The sequence below is a fragment of the Mandrillus leucophaeus genome, unplaced genomic scaffold, assembly GCF_000951045.1.
Source record: "Mandrillus leucophaeus isolate KB7577 unplaced genomic scaffold, Mleu.le_1.0 Scaffold143, whole genome shotgun sequence".
NCBI lineage: Eukaryota > Metazoa > Chordata > Mammalia > Primates > Cercopithecidae > Mandrillus > Mandrillus leucophaeus.
Genome location: NW_012101399.1, coordinates 2528472 through 2550844, shown reverse-complemented (window position 1 = coordinate 2550844; position 22373 = coordinate 2528472). Strand labels below are relative to the sequence as shown.

General features: G+C 39.7%; 1 protein-coding gene across 1 annotated transcript; it reads right to left on the bottom strand.

Moving 5' to 3' along the window:
* Window positions 1-6174: 6174 nt before the first annotated feature.
* Window positions 6175-19113, bottom strand: SDPR (serum deprivation response). The gene is made up of 2 exons (XM_011974205.1): window positions 18268-19113; window positions 6175-8570 (listed from the first exon to the last, which is right to left on the bottom strand). The coding sequence occupies exons 1-2, from the start codon at window positions 18748-18750 to the stop codon at window positions 7776-7778; spliced, it is 1278 nt and encodes a 425-aa protein (XP_011829595.1). The 5' UTR covers window positions 18751-19113; the 3' UTR covers window positions 6175-7775.
* Between the last annotated feature and the right edge of the window lie 3260 nt (window positions 19114-22373).

The window sequence follows — 22373 nt, the reverse complement described above, 5'->3', positions numbered from 1 at the left end:
AAAAAAAAAAAAAAAAAAAAGAAGAAAGAAAACTATTAGTTTTCCATAATATTTTAATATAAGAAAATAAACAATTACAGTAGGGATTATCTGGACAGTGAGATTGGGAGTCATTTTTTCCCTATTTAATATTTTTTAAAATAAATAAAAAAGCCTTAATAAATATAATTTAAAAAAAACAAGGATGAGTTGTTATTGTAAGGAGAATATGCCCTCTTTCAAAGTTGGATATAAAGTTACTACACTAAAGGGAGCCATATTTTCTCATTGATTTCCATTTTATGTTCTCATTTATACATTCCTACCTCATCCTTTAACATTATAAATTAACAATGTGTCTTCATGAGAGAAAATTTCCTTAAAACCAAAAAGCAAACCAATTTGGAAACTTTCAGCAAGAGAGTGACTAAGCAAGCAGTTTATTGAGGGACACTAGGATTATAGGATGGAAAAGGCATGTCTGTTTGCTTTTGCCAGTAAACCCAGCCCCTCTCACAGGTCTTGGCATACTGTCTGTTTCAACACTTATTTGTCAATTAAAACAAATGAATGTGCTTGTTGTCAATGTTTCATTTTAAAGATTTCATAAGGTTTCTTTCACTTAGGGCTTCTCTTCCACCATTTTGTTTCCTGCTTTAGAGGGAGAAACTCCTATTCCTGTGTGATTGTATCATTAAGTCCAAACAACTTAGCTTCCTGCCAGCTCTATCCTGGATATTTATGGTATCTGCTATGGTCTGAATGTTTATGTCCTCCCTTATTCCGTGACAAATCCATTTGTTGACAACAAATCCCCAGTATGATGGTATTAGGGTGGGGGGCCTTTGGGAGGTGATTAGATGATGGGGGCTCAGTCCTCCTAAACAGGATTAGTGCCTTTATAAAAGATGCCCTAGAGAGCTGCCTTGTCCTTTCCACCATGTGAAGATGCAGTGAGAAAGTACTCTCTTTGATCCAGAAACTGGCACTGTCACCAGACACTGAATCTGCTGGTGCCTTGATCTTGGACTTCCCAGCCTCCAGAACTGTGAGAAATATATTTCTGTTGTTTATAATCCATCCAGTTTATGGATTGGTTATGGCAGCCTTAAGCTACAGTAGCTCCATTTAACTATCTTGGGTGACTCTTTTACAAATTATTTGTTTCCTATTGCTTTGCTACTGTAAGTTTAAATATTCTATATAGAGGATTCTCAGCACTTTCCCCTTCCTCAAAAGATGGGAAATTTATAGATGGCAGAGATTATTCTTATTCCTCTGTTTTATCTACATACCCAGCACAGGGCCTGGAACATATAGCTGCCCAATAAATGTAATAAATGTTAATAAAACAAAATGAATATCTGTATTGGGGAAATGTTTTTTTGAAGATAAAAACGCTCTGCAGTTATTGGAAAATTTGGCCACCTTCTTTTATTTAATCACTTAAAAGTCTAGCTATGAGATAGTTGGGAAGGACATTGTACTCTCATAATAAAAAGAGTGATGGCAGACAGAAAAAAGAAAACACTAAAGATTGTAGTGAAATTACAGCCAATGGGCATCAGTTTCCCTTTCTCTGGTTGATTTCAGGGGCAATCCCACAAGTTAAGAAACGGCTTTTCTCCATCCATCCTGGCAGGAAGGCCTTCCTTTTATTATGTAGGTATGTAAAATTATTGATTTAAAGTCCCTAGGAAATTTGACTTTTCAAATAAGGCACATTCACTGGAATATGCTGCCTTTCCCTGCAGGCCATTAGGGTCATAGAGACAATTAACGTGCAGTGGACCTAAGAGAACACAGCTAATCCTCGTGCTTCCTTAGATCTTCAAGTGGTTGCCAACATAAAAAGTTTCTCCTTAACAGAGGACATCTTGACCCTTTGTGCTAAATCTGTATCAGTTTTTTTTTTTCCCCAACTCAGAGCTCTGAAGGCTCAATTTAGCATCCAAAAAAATTGAGCTGTGTCCTTTCTCTTTTGTACCTCATTACCAACAATAAGGAGTTGAAGAACTGGAGTGTTGGCTGGCAATTTTGTGATGATATATGACAGAGCAGAATACAGCCTTGCTTTTTGTCATCTACAGGGCCTCAGGTTATTGACAAGAGTAGGTATTTTTCAACTGGAACACAGAAATGGGATGGTAACTTCACATGCTCAACTTACCAAGAACACCAATCCCTTTGACACCCCGGGACTGTGCAGGTCGCCAGCAATGTTGATAACAAGGAGTGGTGCTTTTCCGTTAGAGACCATACAACCACCTTCCAATGTGATTGACTACTTCTCCTCCTTACACAGCATTAACAGCAATCTTTTCATAAATTTGGAAAGTGGCAAGAGGGAATCTTCTTATAAGTACTGGCAAGAGTGTTTTTGCATTTTATATCCCCCTAAGAAGGCTTCTGTGTTTTTTCCTAAGGCAAATCCAATCCTGTCACTAACTTTATCTTACTGTGTTTATGCCTCCAGGAGGGGAAGAAGCACCCAAGAGCCTTCATTTCTGTAGGCCAGGAGTCCGAAATGATGGTCTATGCCTGGGCCACATCCAGCCAGCAGGCATTTACGTTTGGCTTGCATAACATTTAAAATGATTTGAATCAGTTGCCAAAAACTTAAAAGCCAGGAGATTTTCATGTAAAAAGAAATCTAAATTTTGGCTCTTCTTAAAAGAGGCCTATGTTTTCGACTGGAAAGTCATTGGACCCGATTTCTCACACAGCAAGTGGAACTGGGTAGTGATTGCCAGTTTACCACATGCAGCGTGGCTCCTAGAACATACCTTCCCTGTGTGGGAATTAGAAAGAAGCACTGCCACTGCACAGGTGGATTATAAGGGTACCCCATTGGACAGGACACGGCCCATGTGTAATAGCTTTGCCACAATTGCTGCCATCTCCTTGAGTCAGTTTACTCATGTCTGAGTTTTCAGGCATTTGAATTTGTGACCCCTGCCAAAGCCTTTGGAGGAAGTAGCTGTCTACAGCATACATCTTGATGGAAGAGGGCTGCTGGCCTAGAGGACTTTCTCTGATTGCTTGCACACAGAGTTGGAGACACCAGCATTTGTTTGACTTACCGCCTGTGTTTTTCTGAGAACACAGCTGGATAATTTTGCAGGAATTATATTCACAGGCTAGGTCTCTGTATCTTCATGATTCACCTTAATTCTTGAACCTCTACAATCCCCCACCTCTGGCCGCATGCTGATTTGCCATTTGTTCCTTTTTTCAGCTTATGAGAGGAAGTGTCCAAGGAGAATATAGCAAGTTCTCTCCTACGACACAGAGATATAACTCCTTTAACTTAAAGAGTTTGAGGCAGACTTCATGAACCATCTTTGAATGAGCTGATTCTAGTATCTATCTCTGTTGACAGCTTGCTCTTATTAAACCCTTCCCCAAAGTGAACCCTGCAGCTACTGACAATGGATGAGGCCAAGGAGCTAAGGAGCCCCTCTGTGGCCTCAGCATACCTGAATAATAGTCACTCTGTGGCTCTCCAAGAACAGTGAAGTTTTTTTCTTTTTCTTTTTCTTTTTCTTTCTCCCTCTGTCTCTTTTTTTTTTTTTTTTTAGTACTGGAATGACAATCATCAAAATCATTTACAAAGTGCAGTGTAAGTGATGCTGTATAAGGGATGGTAAAATGAAGTTATTATGCCATTTGAGAGCTTATAAACTGACTTATAATTAAGCAGGGTTGCAGGATAATTAAGTGTCTGTTTTGGCAGTAGCATGGATTTCAGATTGGAATTGAACACTGGCCCTGACACTAGTTATTTGAACCTGGACTAATCACTTAATTCTGTGACCTTTAATAGAAAAGTAGTTAAATTATAACATGATGAGTGAGACCTTAGAGTAGTTAAGAACTCGGGAGTCCTTTCTCCATTCCATCTTACTAGTTGGATTCAGTAAACTTCAAAATTCTCAGGTTCCTACTCTTAAAATGGAGGTAAAAATCGTACCTTCCAAATAGGATTTTATATGACTAAATGAGATAATGCTTGTATCTAACATGTGATTGGTACACAGTATTGCTGGCCATTGGAGTGCTCAGCTGGTATAAAGTACGTTGTCAAAAATATTGGTTTCTTCCCTCTTTCTTGGGTCTCACTGCTTTGGTGCTAAAAATTTTAGCAAATAGGAGGAACTAAAGATTGCTCTGCTCAATAAATATTTAACAAATTGCTTTTTACAGTGAAAAGTGTATATATGTATGAAAATCAAGCTGCTTAAAGGTGTGACTTGTTAACTAGGACAGTTTATGTGGAGAGTTAAAAATAATTTTAGAGTTTCAAATACTGCAGGATAATGTAATGGTTAAAACAAAAATAAGAAAATATCTTTAATAATGCAAGTTACTGCCTGTTCCCTTTAAGAATGAGTTCCTGGCTACAGAAGTCTTTATATAGACACCCAAATCAAGCAGAATACGAAGGTCACAATGCCAATTTCATCTGAAACTTGTTTTGCAGTGCTTGAGTCTAGGTTTTTAGGAAAAGACTTGTGGTTGCTATGGAACTGTTAATAATGATTGCTGCCTGTACCTTAATTCTTCATACTCCCAATCTCCAATATAAAATCACTTAGATTTGGGCTCCGGGGCAGTAAACAAACTTTTGAGCAAGAATTAACTGGACTTGTCTTAATGTAGGAAATGACTTTCATTATAACCTTTACTTATACTGGCAGCCAGGCTATGTTGAGGTTTCCTAATAGTGGGCTTAATCGCATGAGTGTCAAACTTTGCTCTTCTGGGTGAGCACTGCTAAAAGCAGAAACATTTTGGGTTTTCATCAGACAATAAATATCAGAAGTCCTTGTTTTGTACGGAACTAGTCTTAGCGAGGGTCTTTTGTTTTCACATATAAAAAGAACCAGTAATTCAGCCACATACTGGATTCCTAAGCAGAAAGAAGAAAATATTCCTGTTGAAATACATATCTATTTACTTTAAAAAGAAATCTCACAGAAAAATGACTCTATTTTTTGCTATATACCTGTGAGATTCGTGACCCATGTAATAGATGCTTCTTACTCCTGGATTATATTTCTAAGATATGGCTCTCAGTCCTTCTTTTTTTTTTTTTTTGAGGCAGAGTCTTCACTCTGTCGCCCAGGCTGGAGTGCAGTGGCACCATCTCGGCTCACTGCAAGCTCCGCCTCCCGGGTTCACGCCATTCTCCTGCCTCAGCCTCCTGAGTAGCTGGGACTACAGGCGCCCGCCACCTTGCCCGGCTAATCTTTTGTATTTTAGTAGAGACGGGGTTTCACCGTGTTAGCCAGGATGGTCTCGATCTTATGTATGACAAATCTTTGGGGAAAACTAATCCAGTTCTTGAGCTCCAGGCATAGAAAGTTAGGAATGAGTTGTTGGATAGGTGGGGAGAAGACATATATAATTTGGGGATGTTGCTGCCTCACCAGTATGCAAATAACTCAAAAATAATACAGAATAAATCGCTTCAATTTCCACAACTGTTGCTCTCTGTAATCCCTACAGTGTGTGATTTTCAACAATTATCTGGCCTAATTCTCTGTTTTATTGCCTAGGATTTTAGTGCTTCAAATGTGGAACATAGAATAAATGTGATTGCCAGTGAAACTTAAAAAAAAAATGCTCAAGTGCAGTTTTCAGCTGACATACAGCTAGTTTATAGGAACAAATGAAAAACACATTTTGAAAAGGAAATGTAAATATTACGTTAGGTCTGGGTCCCCCAACTTCTCGCCTGCAAAAAGTAGCAACAACTCCATAAAGGTTAAACAGGCTTGCTTTGGGCCCAGAGTAAAATTAAGTCTGCTACCAACTCTATGGCACTGCGGAAGACAAAGGATTATCTGTGTGAATAAACTGAATTTACAGGTCAATACATTCATGTTTGCAGGACTATTTAAGGTATTAGAAGTTCTGATATAATACAAGAAAAATGCAGATGTAACTATCAAATCATCAAGCTGCTGAAATAAATTCAGATACTCTCTAGAGCTGGCAAGGTGATGTCAAAAAAGTTAAACTTGAAGAATGAGACTTAGATTTCTAAATGAGATTGGTTGGGGGAAGCAGAGTTAATAGGAGAACTCAAGACTGAAACAATCAACATTACTGCTATGTTTGGAGGAGAGTTTAAAAATCAATTCTTTCTGCTTGTTCTAAAACTGTTCTGCCAAAAAACTGACATTGTTACATGCCTTTTATTTTTTGGTTTATTTAATCTTCTTTAACACAGCCATTGTTGGTTCAACAATCCAATATTTGAGGTTACATTATTGCAAAAATAAGGACATAGCTGAATAGGTTATGCCATCAATACATTTGTTAATCCTATCCCTTTTATTAAAGACAAAGCATAGTTTGTTAATACTGTCTTGGATTAACTCTATTTGTAAGGTTACTTACAGTGGTGCATACTAAAGGCAGGGGATTTGTTCCCTGGACCAAGTGTCTTTAAACTATAATTTAACAAATCATTAGCATTTTGTAATTAAAAACAGATAAAGCAATATTTTAGTATAATGTTAGGTAGCAGTAAAAATTACCCTGTCTGAATATATGTGTACACATACATAAAACACTAGCATGCTTTAAGAAGTTAAGAAACATTAATATTCTGTGAAATTAATATATAAATTAAATACAATCTGGAATGAAATTCCCATTATGTACAAAAAAGAAAAAATAGAATATTTCATTTCCAAAACCTATGATTTTAGCATCTTATAAGCCTACATCACATCATATGGAATGTAAGGGTTAGTTCAAATTTGAAGAGCATTGAAGAATAGTATGAGCCAAGTTTCCACAAAGCAGTATATATTATTGTATTTTGAAGATTTATATTCGTTCCAATGTTAACAAGACAACATCCGTTTGAGCCTCCCTAAAGAAATATTTGTAATATCTTTTATTTATTAAGAAAAAATACAGCTTTAACACTGTTTGTTATTATTTAAAAATATTAGAAAATTAAAACATTTTGAAGATGACATGTTATTCCAGGATATATGAACTTCTTTAGTATTGTTATTTAAGGAGTGAAATAGTTAAGCTACTATTGTAAATATTTTACTTTCAAGCACATACATTTTTTTCTCTGTTTTCATTCTTTTCGGCATTCGTTTCCTGTTTCATTTTCTAACTTTTCTTTCTTACTTTCTGAATAGTCCTTACTTTACTACATATCTTACTTCATTAGCTGACTTTTATAGTCTCTTCATTTTTCCTTCGTTTGCAATAATACAATGGTTTCTATTAAGTAAACAACCAACTGAGCATCTCTTTTTATCTTTTGTAGATGTTTTCTTCTTAAAACATATAGTTATATGTTTAGCTTACATATTTATGTATATTATATATCAACACAAAGAATAAAATTAGATTCACAGAGTACGGTGGAAATACAATATACTACTGGTACACTATTCAGCAAGCTTATGGAATGACAAAAAAGAATGAATCACTTTTCATGACTAGTATCTTAATTATCCTCTGTTTTTTTCTGACTAAGCCAAATAGATTAGCATTTTTCAACTGCTCAATTTCTTCTTCAATCTTGGAGACATTCTACGGAGATAGAACCTAAGTGCAAATTAAAAGTGGAGTCCGTGACAGGTCGCTCTCACGGTAAAGCCTGGTCTCTTGTGTGTTACTATGACTACGTGGTCAATGATTACTGCCTGGACAGGAACGCAGGAGTGGGTGGGTCGTGCTGGAGATGTGCAGGAATTTGTTCCTCGGCCCTGGAAGCCAGCTTGAGCATAGCACAGGGTGACACAGCAGCTCTAAGCTCAGGTGGACTGGTGCACCTGGAGCACGGCGGGCTGCACCGGGTCCTCATCGGAGCGCTCCGCCTCCTCAGAGGTTAGCGCATAACCACCCTCATAGCGCACCTTCTGTGCCTGTTCCAGGGCCACTGACTCCTCCTCTTCATCTTCCACAATAGTCAAGTCGATGTTGCTGTCCATTCCCGAGTTACTCCCCCTGGAGGTCAGCTTCTCAGCAGCCTCCTCTGCTGTTTCCTCTTCCACCAGGGCGCTGGCGAGGGACGCTTCCGAAAGACCCTCCGCAAAGGACCCCTCTTCCTGGTCATGCGGCATCCGCTCGCTGCTAGGTAGGTCTTCTGACTTGGTCTCATTTTCTTCATGGCTTTCTCCGTCTCGGACTTTCTTCCGCCCGAAAGTGAGGGGAGAAACCTTGAAAGGGGAGCTTTTTCCTGAGGATAGTTTCTGGTGATTTGACGTGAGAGATTTCTTAATCTTCTCTCTCCTCTCTACAGATACGATCTTTGTCCCCAGCTTGTTCATCTTTTTCTCGATGTTCTGGCGAGAAAATGCTTTCTTGAGGCTATCCACTTTCTTGAGGCTGGATCTTTTTATTTTCTCGGCTCTACTTTCTTCCACCTTTTCCTCGGCACTGTCTTCCAGGGCCTCCTCATCGTGAGGCAAATCATCATCTGACGAGAGGTCCACGGTGTGCAGGGTTTCCTCCAGGGATTTGTTTTCATCCGGAAGCTCCTCCTTCCCTTCCACGGCGCCGGAAACGGGCTCTTTCACAAACACACTGGCAGGGATCTCATTTTCCTCCTGAAAAGACGGACGGTATAGGTTTCATGTTAATAACATATTTCACAGATAGTCCTGAGCTGCTGTAATACGTGTGTCTGTTTTGGGGACACGGTGATGATAAAAACCAAATGTTTGTGGCACGAGTTTTCTAGAATAGGAAGAGTTAATTCCAAACTCGTCAAGTCATTCTCTTTAGGCTGGATAAGGCCAAGGGCAGCCTGTTGGGAATATCAGAAGGACAGCCGGCAGAAACTCTATCAGTGACAGGCAGAGGGGAAGTGGGCAGTGACTGAGATAGAACAGGAAGCTGCTTAGATAACGGAGCTAAAGTACGTTACTGTACTGTCAACCCACAGGCCCTCTCTCTCCTATCCTCTTTTGAGGTCAGAGGGCTTGAGCCTGCAAAAATCCCACTGCAGAAGAGCCTGAAGGTCAAGTTGGCAGGTAAAAGATAGGGCAGGGGTAAGAACTGAGAAGTCTTCAAGTACCAGACACACATAAAGCCTTGACTGGGTTCCCTCTCCAAGTAGGAGTCAGAAGTAAAGGTAGGGTCACAACCTTAGAATCCGTTCAAAGGTCCACACTAATTTGGCTGAGGACATCATTTTAGAGTGAGAGAAGCAAGGACTAGGCTTCCTGGGGGTGCACTCAGGAAGCCCTGTGGTTTAGAATATCCTTTGGGGAGTTATTAAGGGGAGGTGAGATCTTAGGGTTATTTTTAGAGTAGTGAGGGGAAATTACTCTTCCAGTCATAGTTTATCAATTCTCTAGTGTTACACAGAGCTTCTTTGGGCAAGAATACTTTGGCCCTCACCTCCAGCGAAGAGTGAGGAGAGAAGCACAGAAAGCTGCCCCCTTCACCGTGGCCAGCACTCTCCTCCAGCTGCTGGGCACACAGGCAAAGATGGCTCCTCTTGGCTTTCAAGGAACAGCACCCGAACACTCAACCCCAGAGTGGAAGGGGGATGGTGTTGCAACACTGCTCACTGGGGAGTTTTGAATGCAGACAGACTCGGGTTACACAGCTAAAGAACCCTTGATTTTTAAATATTTTTCTTTGAATATTGGAAAAGGAGAGCCTGTCAGCAAAATGTCTTCACATCTTTTTTGAAAGAAATGGCACAGTAGTGAATGTGTGGCCAGAGGCCTGAGTCTCAGTCTTTGCTGTACTACTGAATAGCAGGACAGCTTTCAGCAAATAACTTAATCTCTTTGGGTCTCAGTTTCTTCCAGATATGAACCAGAGATTTGACCTAGATTAGTAGCTTTCATACTGCACTCCCAGGGGCACCAGGGGTTCTGCTGGAATGCCAGAAGGGGGCAAGGCTCCAGACCCCCCTGCCACCCCTCCTGCAACCAGAGCCTCAGGATTGCCTGCTTATATCTAAGGCTGTTCAGTAAACTTTCAGTTTGAAAAATAACTGGATTTAGTGGATTTTAAAGTCTACTTGGGACTTAAACGTCATGCAAACTTTATGTTAATGGCAAGAACTTCCCTTCTTGTTTTGTAATTTTGATTGACTGAAAAGATGAAAACATGCTTTAAGAGTGTCACTTTATATTTGATACAAAGACTACATAAAGTTTAGATATTACAGAGAAACCAAAAAAACTCTCCTTATTAATAGCTGAATGGTAGAATTATGATGTTCCTTGAAAAATACAACCCTGTCTCTCCCCTTACACACACTATACAGAGTCCTTTCCATAAATTGGTTAGAAACAAAGGATAATGTCTTGTGTCGAGGCAAAAAGCAGAAAAGTCCAATTAAATAGAATCCTTGTTAGAATGATGATATCATATATTGTTTCCCAAAACTCTCTCCACACTCTGACATTTTGAATGTCATGGAAAGTGTCCAGGCCATAGTAAAAGACAAAGTAAAAATAAATAAATAAATAAAGGAGCATGGGACTGTCACAAGTTATTATAACATAGACTTTTACAAGCACTGCTTTCCCGTGTTTCAAGTTGAGGTTGCTTCTAGTTCCCAGGAATGTACTCCCCATGAGGGCAGGGATTTTTGTCTCTTGTCCATGCTGTGTCCCAATACCTAGAGCTCAACAGTTGCTTGTTAAATGAGTGCATGTTGGGTAGGTGGCTTTCTAAGAAAGCCCTGAGAGTGGCTGGAATGGAGATTGCCCTCTCTTGGGCAGGCTTGAGGCCTATGAAAGAACAAGTTTACCTCTGTGTCTAGAAGGAAGTTTGCTGACTTCTGGTGCCATTAGGAAATCAAGAGAACCTAAGTCCCAATGGAGGCAATGATCTCTATTTTTAAGGAAGGATTTTCTTTGCAGCGGATGGGTGTTACTAAAAGAGGGTTAGATAACTGAAATAGCTAACGCTTGGATGCTTAGTCTAGAAGCAGAATTACTTCTGGGGTTGACAAGAGGGTTGAGAAGGTTTGACAGGAGTTGCTTACAGGGAAGGAAGAAACCAAGAGATCAGTGAAATGTCATTAAAAGTCCTCAGTGAGGAAAGCAGAAATTCAGAAAGAAAGCTGCAAAAATAATCCTTGGCTACCAGAGAAGAGTTACATTTTGTGTAGTATAATCTCTCAGGGTAATCAAAGGTAGTAAGTTGTATAACTTCCCTTTCTTTAATCCCAACAAAAGGTAGGCATATTAACTGAACTTCTAAAGGAATTAAACTAATAATATTACAGTTTTTCTTTAAATGTACATTTTATTATTACAAAGGCATAGTTGCTGTTGAGTCTTAGACTCTTTCGATGCTTTTATCATGTATCTTTTGAGGACAGCTTTGAGGAAAGTTATTATAAGGTGAATCATATGTGATCTGTGGTAGATACACACTGTGTATATGAATGGGTGCTGAGGGAAGGTAGGAAACCCAATTGAACTCTTTTGTAAAATGCCAGGGAAATTATATGAGGGCTTTTTTGATGCCAGCTATAAAAATAAACCCAGCGGGAACAGAGATAATCCAGAATGAGTTGGATGTGTCTTTATGCAACTGGAAACAAGTGAGATATGTCTTCTTGGCTAACTGCTATGCTTCTGCTGTCATTTTAATTACACAAGCAGGATTTAATGTTCTGTATATTGAACAGTGTTTATTTTGTGGCTTCTGATGGCATCTACTCTGAAGGTAAGCCCTTTCTTTTCACACAAAAATCCATGAATGTCCAAGCACATGTAGCTCTTACGTTTCCATAATGTTTGTTTGGAAGCAGAAAAATACTGATACTTTTCAAAATTTCTATTCCATAGTAAAACATATGAGTGGTGTTTGACAATTAAGTAACTCTTATGGTGGTGGATACTCAGTCTAAACTTCAGCCAATGGATGCTGGATAACTGCCCTCTCCTGAGGTGCCTAATCTCACCTGCATATGTGCCCTGTGCTCAAGCTCCCACATACACCTCATGGAAACACTTGATATTTCATATGCCTATAAGCAATGTGACACTTCTACCTTCAGCTTCCTGTTGTAATGTTTCTGATTTGCTTTCTCTTACAGGTTGCAAGACTGATGACGATTTCAAGAGGGAAGATCAAGTACACATCCTCAATTCTGTCACTGCTTCCCTGCCCTCATTACTTATAGTTCTACTTAGGGTTTGTAGCCCCTGAAAATGGCACTAGGAATCCCTTGTGGGCTGCACTGCTTTCTTTGGTAGTTCTGCCCAGTGGAGGCCCTCAGGAGAGCTGATTATTTACCCTTTGTTTTCAAAAAGGTCCTCAGCTCCCCTGATGCAGGTGTTCCTGGTTCTGACCTTTCACAAGAACCCTTAGGAGTTTTTCAAAGGAAGGGGAATAAAACAGCACACTTCAAACATATATGACTGATAGGCTCATAGCATAAAAATGAATGGAAAGAACTGAAAAGGTAGCATTTCTCCTTGTAGTTCAGCTTGTTTGCTGTTCATATCGATCCTAGTGAACTAATAGTCCATTTGTATCAACACAGACAAACTTGCCAACATGCTGGACACTTCTTGGTTTGAAGCTCATGGAAGCAAATCTTCTGTGTACATATCTAAATACCTAGATATGCACACTGTAACAGAAAAGAAGACTCTATGACTTGCCTTAGAAAGGAAATCATAGTAAGTCATTTAAAAGCTTGAATAAGGTGAGAATTCGTGTCACTAACTCATCATTCCTGTTGGTAGAAGAAAATAACAAAGGATGTCATATTCCCACTGGGATGCGGTAGCATCCTGGAGGGATATGAAGACCATAAATTTGTGTCCACGGAATGTTTTATCCAATAATCTCTAAATACTAGTTATTAAAATAAAACTGTGCCCACCTGACATTCTGATTTATAGGTCTTTTTTACACATTGATGGTTTTCTCCGATTTGTGTTTCTGAGGTATGGATTGCCAAGTGGATACAGTCATTGATTAGAACTGCACCCCTAAGGCAGCTGTCGGTAGAATCAGCAAGTCATAAGAATAAAATGCATTAGTTATAATCCCTGAGCAGTCTTTCACATTCTGGAGGATTTAAAAGTTTCATTATTTGTCAGTGTTATCAAGGGTTCAATTCTTTTTTAAGACACACTGGTTAGGTGTTCTTTGTTACAAATAAAAAACACAAAACAAAACCAAACAAAAAAACCAAATCACACTGAATTATTTAAAAGCTGATGTAGAAAACCCAGCAAACATGAACTTTACCATGGTGGGATTATAGTGCTTGTTTTTACTTATTTTGCAATTCAGTTCTATAATCTCTATTATTAATAATAAAATGAAACCTAGCCAGTCACTGTTTCTCAGGGCCTCTGTTTCTTTGATATAAAATGAAGTTAAACTGAATGATTATTAAGGTGCTTTCCAACTCTAACATATTTGAATCTGTGATGTTAACATAAACTCCACAAAAAAGAATTAACAAATTGCAGAATTGATTCCATAGTGTACTGATACCAAATGTGTTTTGTTTTATGTAAGAATCAGAACTATAGGACCTGAGTTGCATTGGAGAATATTTTTCATTCATTCAATTCAAACAGATATAGATTACAAAGCAGTGGAAGGGGCAGCATTTACTTGGAAGGGCTGCATCTGAAAGAGTCTAGTTATTTTACGTCAGAGTATGTAATGATTCTTTCTAAGGAATACCAACAATTATCAGTTATTCACTTAAAGTGCCTGGGGCAGTGCTCACCTTCAATAAATGTAAATAATAACAATAAGAACAAATATTTTGTTTACCTCATAAAGTAAAAGGGCACTGGATAAGTAACACATCAAAGCTAATATCCCATATGGGAACATTGTAGTGTGATAGAAACATGGCGAGTTGTCATATAAAGGCGTCTTTTCTTATCTATATCCTCATTTCTTCCAGGTCTGTACTAATGTAACAGTCTTCAGAGCAGTGACTTTGGATAAAGTACAGGCTTTTTAAAAATCAATTTAAAAATGGTCTGAAGATGTTACACTTTTAGCGCCTTTCTAAAATTCTGACCTTATCAAAGGAACCCAAAGGATGAAAATTCGAACACATTTATAGGCTCAATTCTCCAGAAATGTATCCAGTGCAAATAGCTAACCTTTTCACTTTTTTCACCCAATTTCCCAATTTTATGTGGATGAAAGTGTACGCTGTCCATGAGTACTCTCGTTTTGTTCCCAGGATTTGAAATAATCTCCCAACTGCTTTTTCAAATAATCATTACTAGAACCTTAAGAGGACGTAAGAGGGTACTGCATCCTCAGGGCCAGTTACCTGTGAAATTCTAGTCTCTTAAATCAAAAGAGAAAATTTCCTCATAAGTGTAGAGTCACTGATTTTCTGTACAAATTCTATTTTTTCTTTTAGTAAGTGATCACCATGATGAGAAGCAAAGTCTCAGTCTTTCTTTAGCATTTGCTTTTTGATCAGAATGCCTATGAGTCTTATTTTATTTATGCTGGGTCATGTCACAGTATTTTGAATTCAAATATTGATCTGAAGCTATTACAAAAAAGTTTAAAAGAGAAAACTGCAGAATTTAACTAGGATTTTAACATTTATTTTATTGCTGAAAGAGAGATGAATGTTTCTTCAGTTTTAGACACTGCTGGTTATAATTTAAAGTAATTGCTAAGAAATTAGATGCCTACCATCTACAACAATGTTGTAACATTCAGTACAGAAATAATGACATGTTTTAAGTAGGACAAATTAACGACAAAGTTTGGAATTTTAAAAATGCAATTATGGCCAGGTATGGTGACTCACGCCTGTAATTCCAGCACTTTGGGAGACCGAAGTGGATGGATCACCTGATGTCAGGAGTTCAAGACCAACCTGACCAACATGGTGAAACCCTGTCTCTATTAAAAATACAAAAATGAGCTGGGTGTGGTGGCAGGGGCCTGTAATCTCAGCTACTTAGGAGGCCGAGGCAGGAGAATCACTTGAACCCAGGAGGAGGAGGTTGTAGTGAGCTGAGATTCCACCATTGTACTCCAGCCTGGGCAACAGAGCAAGACTCTGTCTAAAAGAAAAAAAAGTATCTTCAACCACTAACCAAAGCAGACCTGTAGATTTCAGCGGGCTCGACAGGACTCCCCAAACTGAAAATGTACTCTTCTCAACAGTACCGTACCAAGTATGCTCAGGTCATGGGATAGATTTTCCTTTCTCACTCTCTTATTTTTACGTAATTTTTTGTCTTAAACTAGAAACAGTAGATTTAACAAGGGGAAGTCCAGCATAGGATTCAGATGGGCTGAAAATGATAAATTACCTAAAGACACTGAGTAACACCTGGTACATATTTGCCCTCCACATTCTCCACAGGTCTAGGAAACAGTCTCCTTATGCTACACTGTGAAGATTATGCTGTGACTAGAGGGTTTATTTAGAGTAGGTCTTTTGGGAAGAGTCCTTTGCTTTCGTGGAGATGAGATATAATGTTGATTTCAACATGGCGGTAGTTATACAATACCTGGTTCTCTGTGTATAGCAGAGCTGTTTTAAGATCCTGGGTAAGGTGAGGTCAGTTTTTACCCAAGGGCCATATTTCTAACCAAGCAAAAGTGTAGCCTTCTTTCTGAGCCAATGAATTTCAGATCCACTCAGTAATATCTTCTATTCATTGAGCACTTATACCATGCCAGTCCCTGCTAACTATTTTAAATGTTATTTCTTTCATTCCTCACTCTATGAGAGAGACAGGAGGGAAGAAGCATTAGTGTTCAAGAGTACATGCTTTGAAATCAATTAAACATGAGTTTGAATCCCAGTTTCACCACTTGCTTACTAACTAGCTTCAGACAAGCCATAAACATTTTCGAATCTCAACATCCTCATCTGTAAATTCAGGATAAATAAGATGCTTACCAATGTATGCTGGATTTATTAAATGCTTGATTTTTTTTTTGCTCTTATTAATATCATCGGTGTGTAGATGAGAAAACAGGTTTGGAGAAGCTACAAACTGTGTCCAATATGACATGTTTAGCAAGTGGTAGAACTAAGATTTGAACTACTGTTTGTGTGACTCCAAAATTTATCTTCTGAACTACTATACTGGACCACTCTCTAATACAAATTATTGGTTTATCCATTGGCATAATTACTACTCTGGGGAAACTGCTACTTTTAGAAGGACCAAGAGAGTCCACTGAGTGACTATACTTGCATTTGTTTTTTACAAAACAATCGTCTTGCGATGCCTTGAGAGTTGAGAATTCTAGTATTCTTTAGGCTAATAAAGGATCTTCCACGGCTTAAGAAAGGTCCAGTCACTTGCCTCTAGTTTCCTGCCTCCTAAAATGCTCTTGAAATGTGTCCTTGGGGATGGCTTTCTAAAGGGGCCAGAATGGAGTCCGAGCACATTGCTGTGGATACTCTTAGCTTCCAGTTTGGTCTTCCTGTTTCAGCTTTTACTCACTAGGTGGAGAATTTCTACTATTTCGGGCTGCAATTTCACACCTGCCAATTCAATGCGACAAAATAGGAGACCATGTCAGGCCCTCAAAACAGCATATGCCTTTAAGTTCCCAAGCAGGTTTTTTTTTTTTTTTTTTTTTTTAATGTCAGATTTATAATTCTCCTGAATTTCTGCTAGCATATCCTCTCCATCCCTCCCCTCAACATCTGCAGAACATCCGTGACAAAACAAAACAAAACCCAATCCTGACAAATTGTGACTTCCTCTACAAGATAAATGCTTTTTTCCTCCTCCTTAACTGAGGGATGGGACAAGAGAATTTGCCTGATTCATACTGGAAGCAGGACAATTTCCTTTGGTGTCTCAGACTTAAACAGGTCTGTACATGTTTGGTTTTGTTTGGAGATCAGTATTTAATTTAGAAATGCCTTGAGAGCTGAGATTTCTAATATCTCTTAGGCTAATAAAGTAAGGATCTCATATGGTTAAGAAAGGCCCAGTTACGGTATCTCTTTTCAATTCATCTGGTGCATGAAAAGCCACATTTGCATTAAAAGCTGAAAAGTTTTCAACTGCAAAAGCCTGTAAGGTAGAGGAGGACATCAGCTCCCTAAACCTTTACAATACTCAAGTGCAATTTGAGGAGGACAAAAAAGCAGCGAGATGAGTCTTTCCTTTTATGGGGGTAGGAAGGCTTAGGTTCTAACTTGGCAGAGCAGATTCCTTTTGAAAAAGAAGGCTCCCTCGGTTTAAATCTCAATTTCTAAATCTCTCTTGGGAGATGAAGGCTCTCCCTGTGTGCCTTTCACAATCAAACTGTTGGTTATAGCCTCTCCCTTCCATGGCTTTGAAATCTTCTCCTATTCATATGGTCACAACAAGACAGCCCTGGGGCGAGGATGGCAATCACTTCCTGGGCTCTGTGCTGGCTGGATTCCACTGGGCGGAAGGGCTTCCAGCATTAGGCAGGGCTGCCCTGGGATTCACAAATGCCCACCACTTGGCGGAACAACAGCCCCACGCAATCTCCCTGTCCCCAGATAGCCTCTTGCTACATTAATTGCATCATTGATGCATTAAAAAAAATTAAGTGGCCTTTTAATTCGAAGGCAACCGTTTGAGGGAGAAACATTTAAGACTAGCCTTTGTGACTATAGCTGATAACATTCCGTTTATTTTACTTAACAGTTGTGGTCTCTCTGAACAAAGAGAGGCATATCTAGTGTGTTTGTACTCTCTATTTCTAGTGCATTTGCTAGAAAAGAACTCTGCAAGATTGCTTTGCCCCAAAAAAGTCTTAAAAGAGCAAGGCTAATTCTAATGGAATCAATCCTCTATTTGCTTGGTCCCCAAAACGTTGGTAGCCTTTGTACAAAGGGATAGTTTGACTTTTTGGTTAAAAAAAAACAACAAAATACCTCACATGATCACTTCATTTCCACAAAGAGTTAATGAACAGCCACTGAATTAATTTGCCCTGTCCAGCTAACAGCTGCAGCCAGAGCCCTACGCCCCTAATGCAAAGAGATAAATGAATTTGACTAGGGTGCAAGCACCTGCACGTCTTCCCAACCTGTGCAGAGTACATCCAGGTGCTCCCTGACAAATGACCCGGGGCCTACTAAGCCCGCGGGCATCTTCTTTGGGTTAGTCTGCAGTGACCTGGAAAATTCCCACCCCTGTGTGCAGATTTCATATTTGCTTGCTGTAGGCAGACAGGGGACAGTGCCTTATGTGTGTGATCCCTGACAGGCAGGACAAATGTGAAAATGTCTGTGAGAGCCAGGATGAGTGAGATCAAGAATGTTGAGGAGTTCCAGCCCTCCTGTAAGGAGGCATAGGTGACACTGACCTGGAAGATGAGCACTTTGAAATGGTTGCGTCGGAGGAGCTGGGCGTGGTTGTTCTCCAGCCGCTTCACCTGTGCGCTCTGCCTGTCCATGCGCTCTTTGACCGCGCGCGTGTGGGCGCTGACCTTGCGGGACTTCTCCAGCAGCTTGCTCACCGTGTTGCTGGTGGAGGCCTGGTACTTGGAGAGCTTGGTGAGGTCGTTCTGGATGCCCTTCACGGAGCCCTCCAAACTGATCTGTCGCTGCTCCATCTTGTGCTGGTTGTCCTGCACGGCGTCCAGCATGTTCACCAGCTTGTCCAGGAGCGTGAGCACCGTGACGGCGTTCACCTGTGAGTTGTCCCGGATGGCCTCATCCGTGTTCCCCAAGTTCAGGCTGGGGCTCGGTGTGGAGGAAGGCATCGGGCTGGGGCTCGAGGGCTTTTCCTGCCGCATGTCAGACCCAGGGTGCTGGAACTTTTCGGCCTGTGCAGCGTCCTCTCCCATGGCTAGGCAGGTGGGAACGTTCTTCCTCTCTGGGAGCTGCTTCTTGCTCGGGTGAGAAGTTGCGGTGGTGAGGGTGCAGGATGAGGCCCGCTGGTTGGAGCTCAGAGCACCACTCTCTAGGACTGGCAGAGGTTCAGACAGGCAACAACTGGCTACGCTGATCAGGGGAACTGCATTCCAGCTGCTCTTAAAGGCCCTGCTCCACCCAGTGGGAGGAGAAGGTTACAGAACTGAGAAGGACTCAGGGTTCAGAAGTATGCACACACTTCCTAACCGCGTTCTGGGCACAGGACACTTTGTCGCAGGTTTAGCTTTTCTTTCCTGCTCCCCTTCCCTTTTTAAAAAAAGTTCAATGTCATATTTCAATCATGACTTCATCTAGAGGCGGAGAAAAACATGCTAACTTGGCCCAGCTCCACAGCTTCCAATTGACTACAGCTAGTAAACTTTTCTCTGGCTGCTATGCTACAGATGCAACAGGGTGCCTGTTTCTTTTTCGTGGATACAAGTTATTGTAACGGAAAATATTGTTTGCATTTGCCCTAGAACTGACTGATGGATTGCAGAACACCGGGTGTCCTACTGGGAGGCATAGAGTTTAAAGGGTACTGCAGCCAAGTTTGTATTATTAGTTTCTCATTTGCAAAGGAATGGAAGTAACTCTGATAATGATAAGGAAAGCAGCTCAGTTCTTATTACTCTTGCAGCTGGGGATACAAAATAGGCTAAAAGAGATTGAACTTTAGGGATATTAAAAAAAGTAATGTTGCTGTTATGACTATTATCGTGTAATATATGTAAACTTTTTGGATGACCACATTTAAAAAAATAATTGTTTTTTTCAAGAGGTGAGATTGAGAGAGGAAAAATAAAATGTAGTCTTTTTAAGAACCTACCATGATGATTTGTTTTAACTAACTTTGAGTTGATGAGGAGAGATGTTCTCAAATGCCCGTCTCTGCAAGGCATTTATTGACACGTGCCCAGAAGTGTCTGTTGGCAGGCTGAGTTGGAGTTTCTCAAGTGGTTCTAATGTTTGACATTTTAAAATTCCTGCTCAGTGAAGTAGCACACCTGTTCTCAAATGTGACCCTCCTCAGCTGAACCCTTGGGATGTGGGGCTTATTTCCTAAAATGGCTTTACATGCTTGAGTTGATTTTAAATGTATCCAGCCTTTGAAAGTGCTTTCAGCAGGAAGTTTGTAATAGGCCTTCTATGAACAATTTTGAGAAGAACAAATGCCAGCTCATACCAGTTTAGGGATTGATAATGGAGCAATGCCATTCATCAATAGTAACACCTACATGTAAGCCAATCACTCAGCAGGCCATTGGTTATCACATTGGTTGAATCTCTGCCTTCTGCTATATGCATGAAGCACTATCCGGAAGACATTGGCAAAGCATGACCGAGACCCTGCTCTCAATGAGTATAGCTGCCAGGGAGGAAGATGAACTAAAGATATTTACAGAGGCCTCCAATTTCTTCAGATAATTGGTACCACCAAAACCCACTTAAAGCAAATGCTTTAAAAATAGAGACCAAAAAAGGTGAAAAGAAGGTTTGGTTGAGATGTTATCTTTTAAAAAAGTAAGAACATTATTAAAATTAATTTATCTTATATTTGATAAAATTTAGTTGGTCAAAAATGTGTTAAATATTAGAATAAAGGATGAATCAAGTGTTGATTTTGAGAAGCAAAATTTTCTAACAAAATTATATGGTATCATGACACGACGTCCTTTTACATTTGACTTTTGTGGGCAAATCATAGAGTGTCACTATTTCAAAAATATTTGAGGGCTTCATCAATTTTCCAAGAGCCTCTCTTAAATTTTGACATTCAAATCATTTCTTTCTGAAGCCCTTATTGTGCCATCATCCGTGTAGATTTGTTCTTCTTCAAATGTTAATGTTAACTATTCCAGCTGCAGATTCTCATTTGTCAGAGGAGTTGCCCATGATTCAAGGGCTTCTCTAACATTACCTTCATCAACTTCATGATTTCCTACGTATTTTGCAAAATTTGCGATTTCACATTATAATCACTTCACCCTGATTTTGCATTGATTTGTGCTGATTTTGCATTGCATTGTTGGATATTGTATAATCAGCTAGATGAATAGAGACATTAAAGAGATGGGGTGTGAGGTGGGAAAAGGAAAGAGGCTAGTTGTTAAATAGGAAGAAAGGTTTGCTTGTGGGCTTACTTATTTTTAAAATATATATTTTGAAAAACACAAATAATATCAGTCATCTATTGCTATGTAACATACCACCATGGAACTCAGTGGCTTAAAATAATATTTTATTTACTCATGATTCTGTGTTTGGCTAGTCAGGGCTCAACTAGAATGGATCATTTCTGCTAGGCATGTGCATTCATCTGTAGTTTGAGCTGAGGAATCTGAGAGGGCCTCATTCACATGTCTGGCTTCTCAGCTGGGGCAACTAGGATACTGGGATTTCTCTCTTTTCCTTTTTCAGTCTCTGGGGCCTTTCCATTTGATCTCTCTAGTAGGGAAGTCAAGCTTTTTTACGTGGTACTTCAGGGTTCTAAGAGAGTAGAAGCAAATCTGCAGGGTGTCTTAAGGCTGCAGGGTATCTCTGGAACTCTCCCCTTGTCACCTCTACATGCTGTGGTCCAAGTAGGTCGCAGGCCAAGATCAGATTTAAAGAGCGGAAATAGACTCCACCTCTTTATGAGAGAGAAGTAGTAATGTCCCATGACAAAAGGGTGAGCCGCTCGGGGGTGCTTCTTGTAGTCATCTTTGAAAACAATCACCACGTGAATGGAATCTTCTTTTAAAAGGCTATCACAGATAAAGTGGAGCCTCTTTTGATCACCATTTCCATTTTACTCTCTTCCCTCTCTTGTCAGGTAATCATTTTAATGAATTTGGCGTATATCCTTTAAAAATTATATTTTAACTTTTAAATATAATTTAAATCAATTCATTAGTGAATAGTTTCATGCTGTGATGCAATTTGTTTTGTTGGACAACCTTACAGTCATGGCAGCTAGAAGGAGCTATGTAATGGGAATGTACAAGACAGCCTGAAACTAAGTAATACACTGATACAGACTGTAAGGGCAGCAACAGTTCGTATAAAGGAAAAGCAAAGACAACTAAAGAAAGCACTGTTGATGAGTTAGAAATAGAGGTAACCCTGAGCAACCAAACTTACCATTTAGTTGTCCTAAATTAAGTCTTCTTTCTGTCTGAGAGAAATCAGTGAATTTCAGCAGTCAGTTCTTAAAAGAAATGTTTAAAAAATTAATTCTACCTACTGCATATTATGAAGTTTCTTGGAAATTAGGTAGTGGAATTTAGACTTGATACAGCGACAGTCTCTGGAGGTTTTTGAACACATGAAGGTGATGTGTTTAAGAAAAATCTGTACGGCAATAAGATGTAGAGAGGGTTCACTTGGCTGGTGGGAAATAAGTGTTAGGCACTGGGGATGCAAAAATGAATGATGTGTATTTGTTACCCTTTAAAATCTCCCACCTTAGGAGGATAGGTAGGTAGACAAATCCTAGAGATAGAGGTACAGGTGTGGGCATAGAGAGGGAATGATTAGCTCTGCTGGAGTCCAGGAGCATGAAGGCTTTAGTCAT

Excerpts from the sequence above, each read along its gene's own strand:
- SDPR (XM_011974205.1), bottom strand. The coding sequence starts at position 18,750 with ATGGGAGAGGACGCTGCACAGGCCGAAAAGTTCCAGCACCCTGGGTCT. Across the intron at positions 8,571-18,267 it reads TCAAAGTGCTCATCTTCCAG|GAGGAAAATGAGATCCCTGC; the intron begins GTCAGTGTCACC and ends CCGTCTTTTCAG.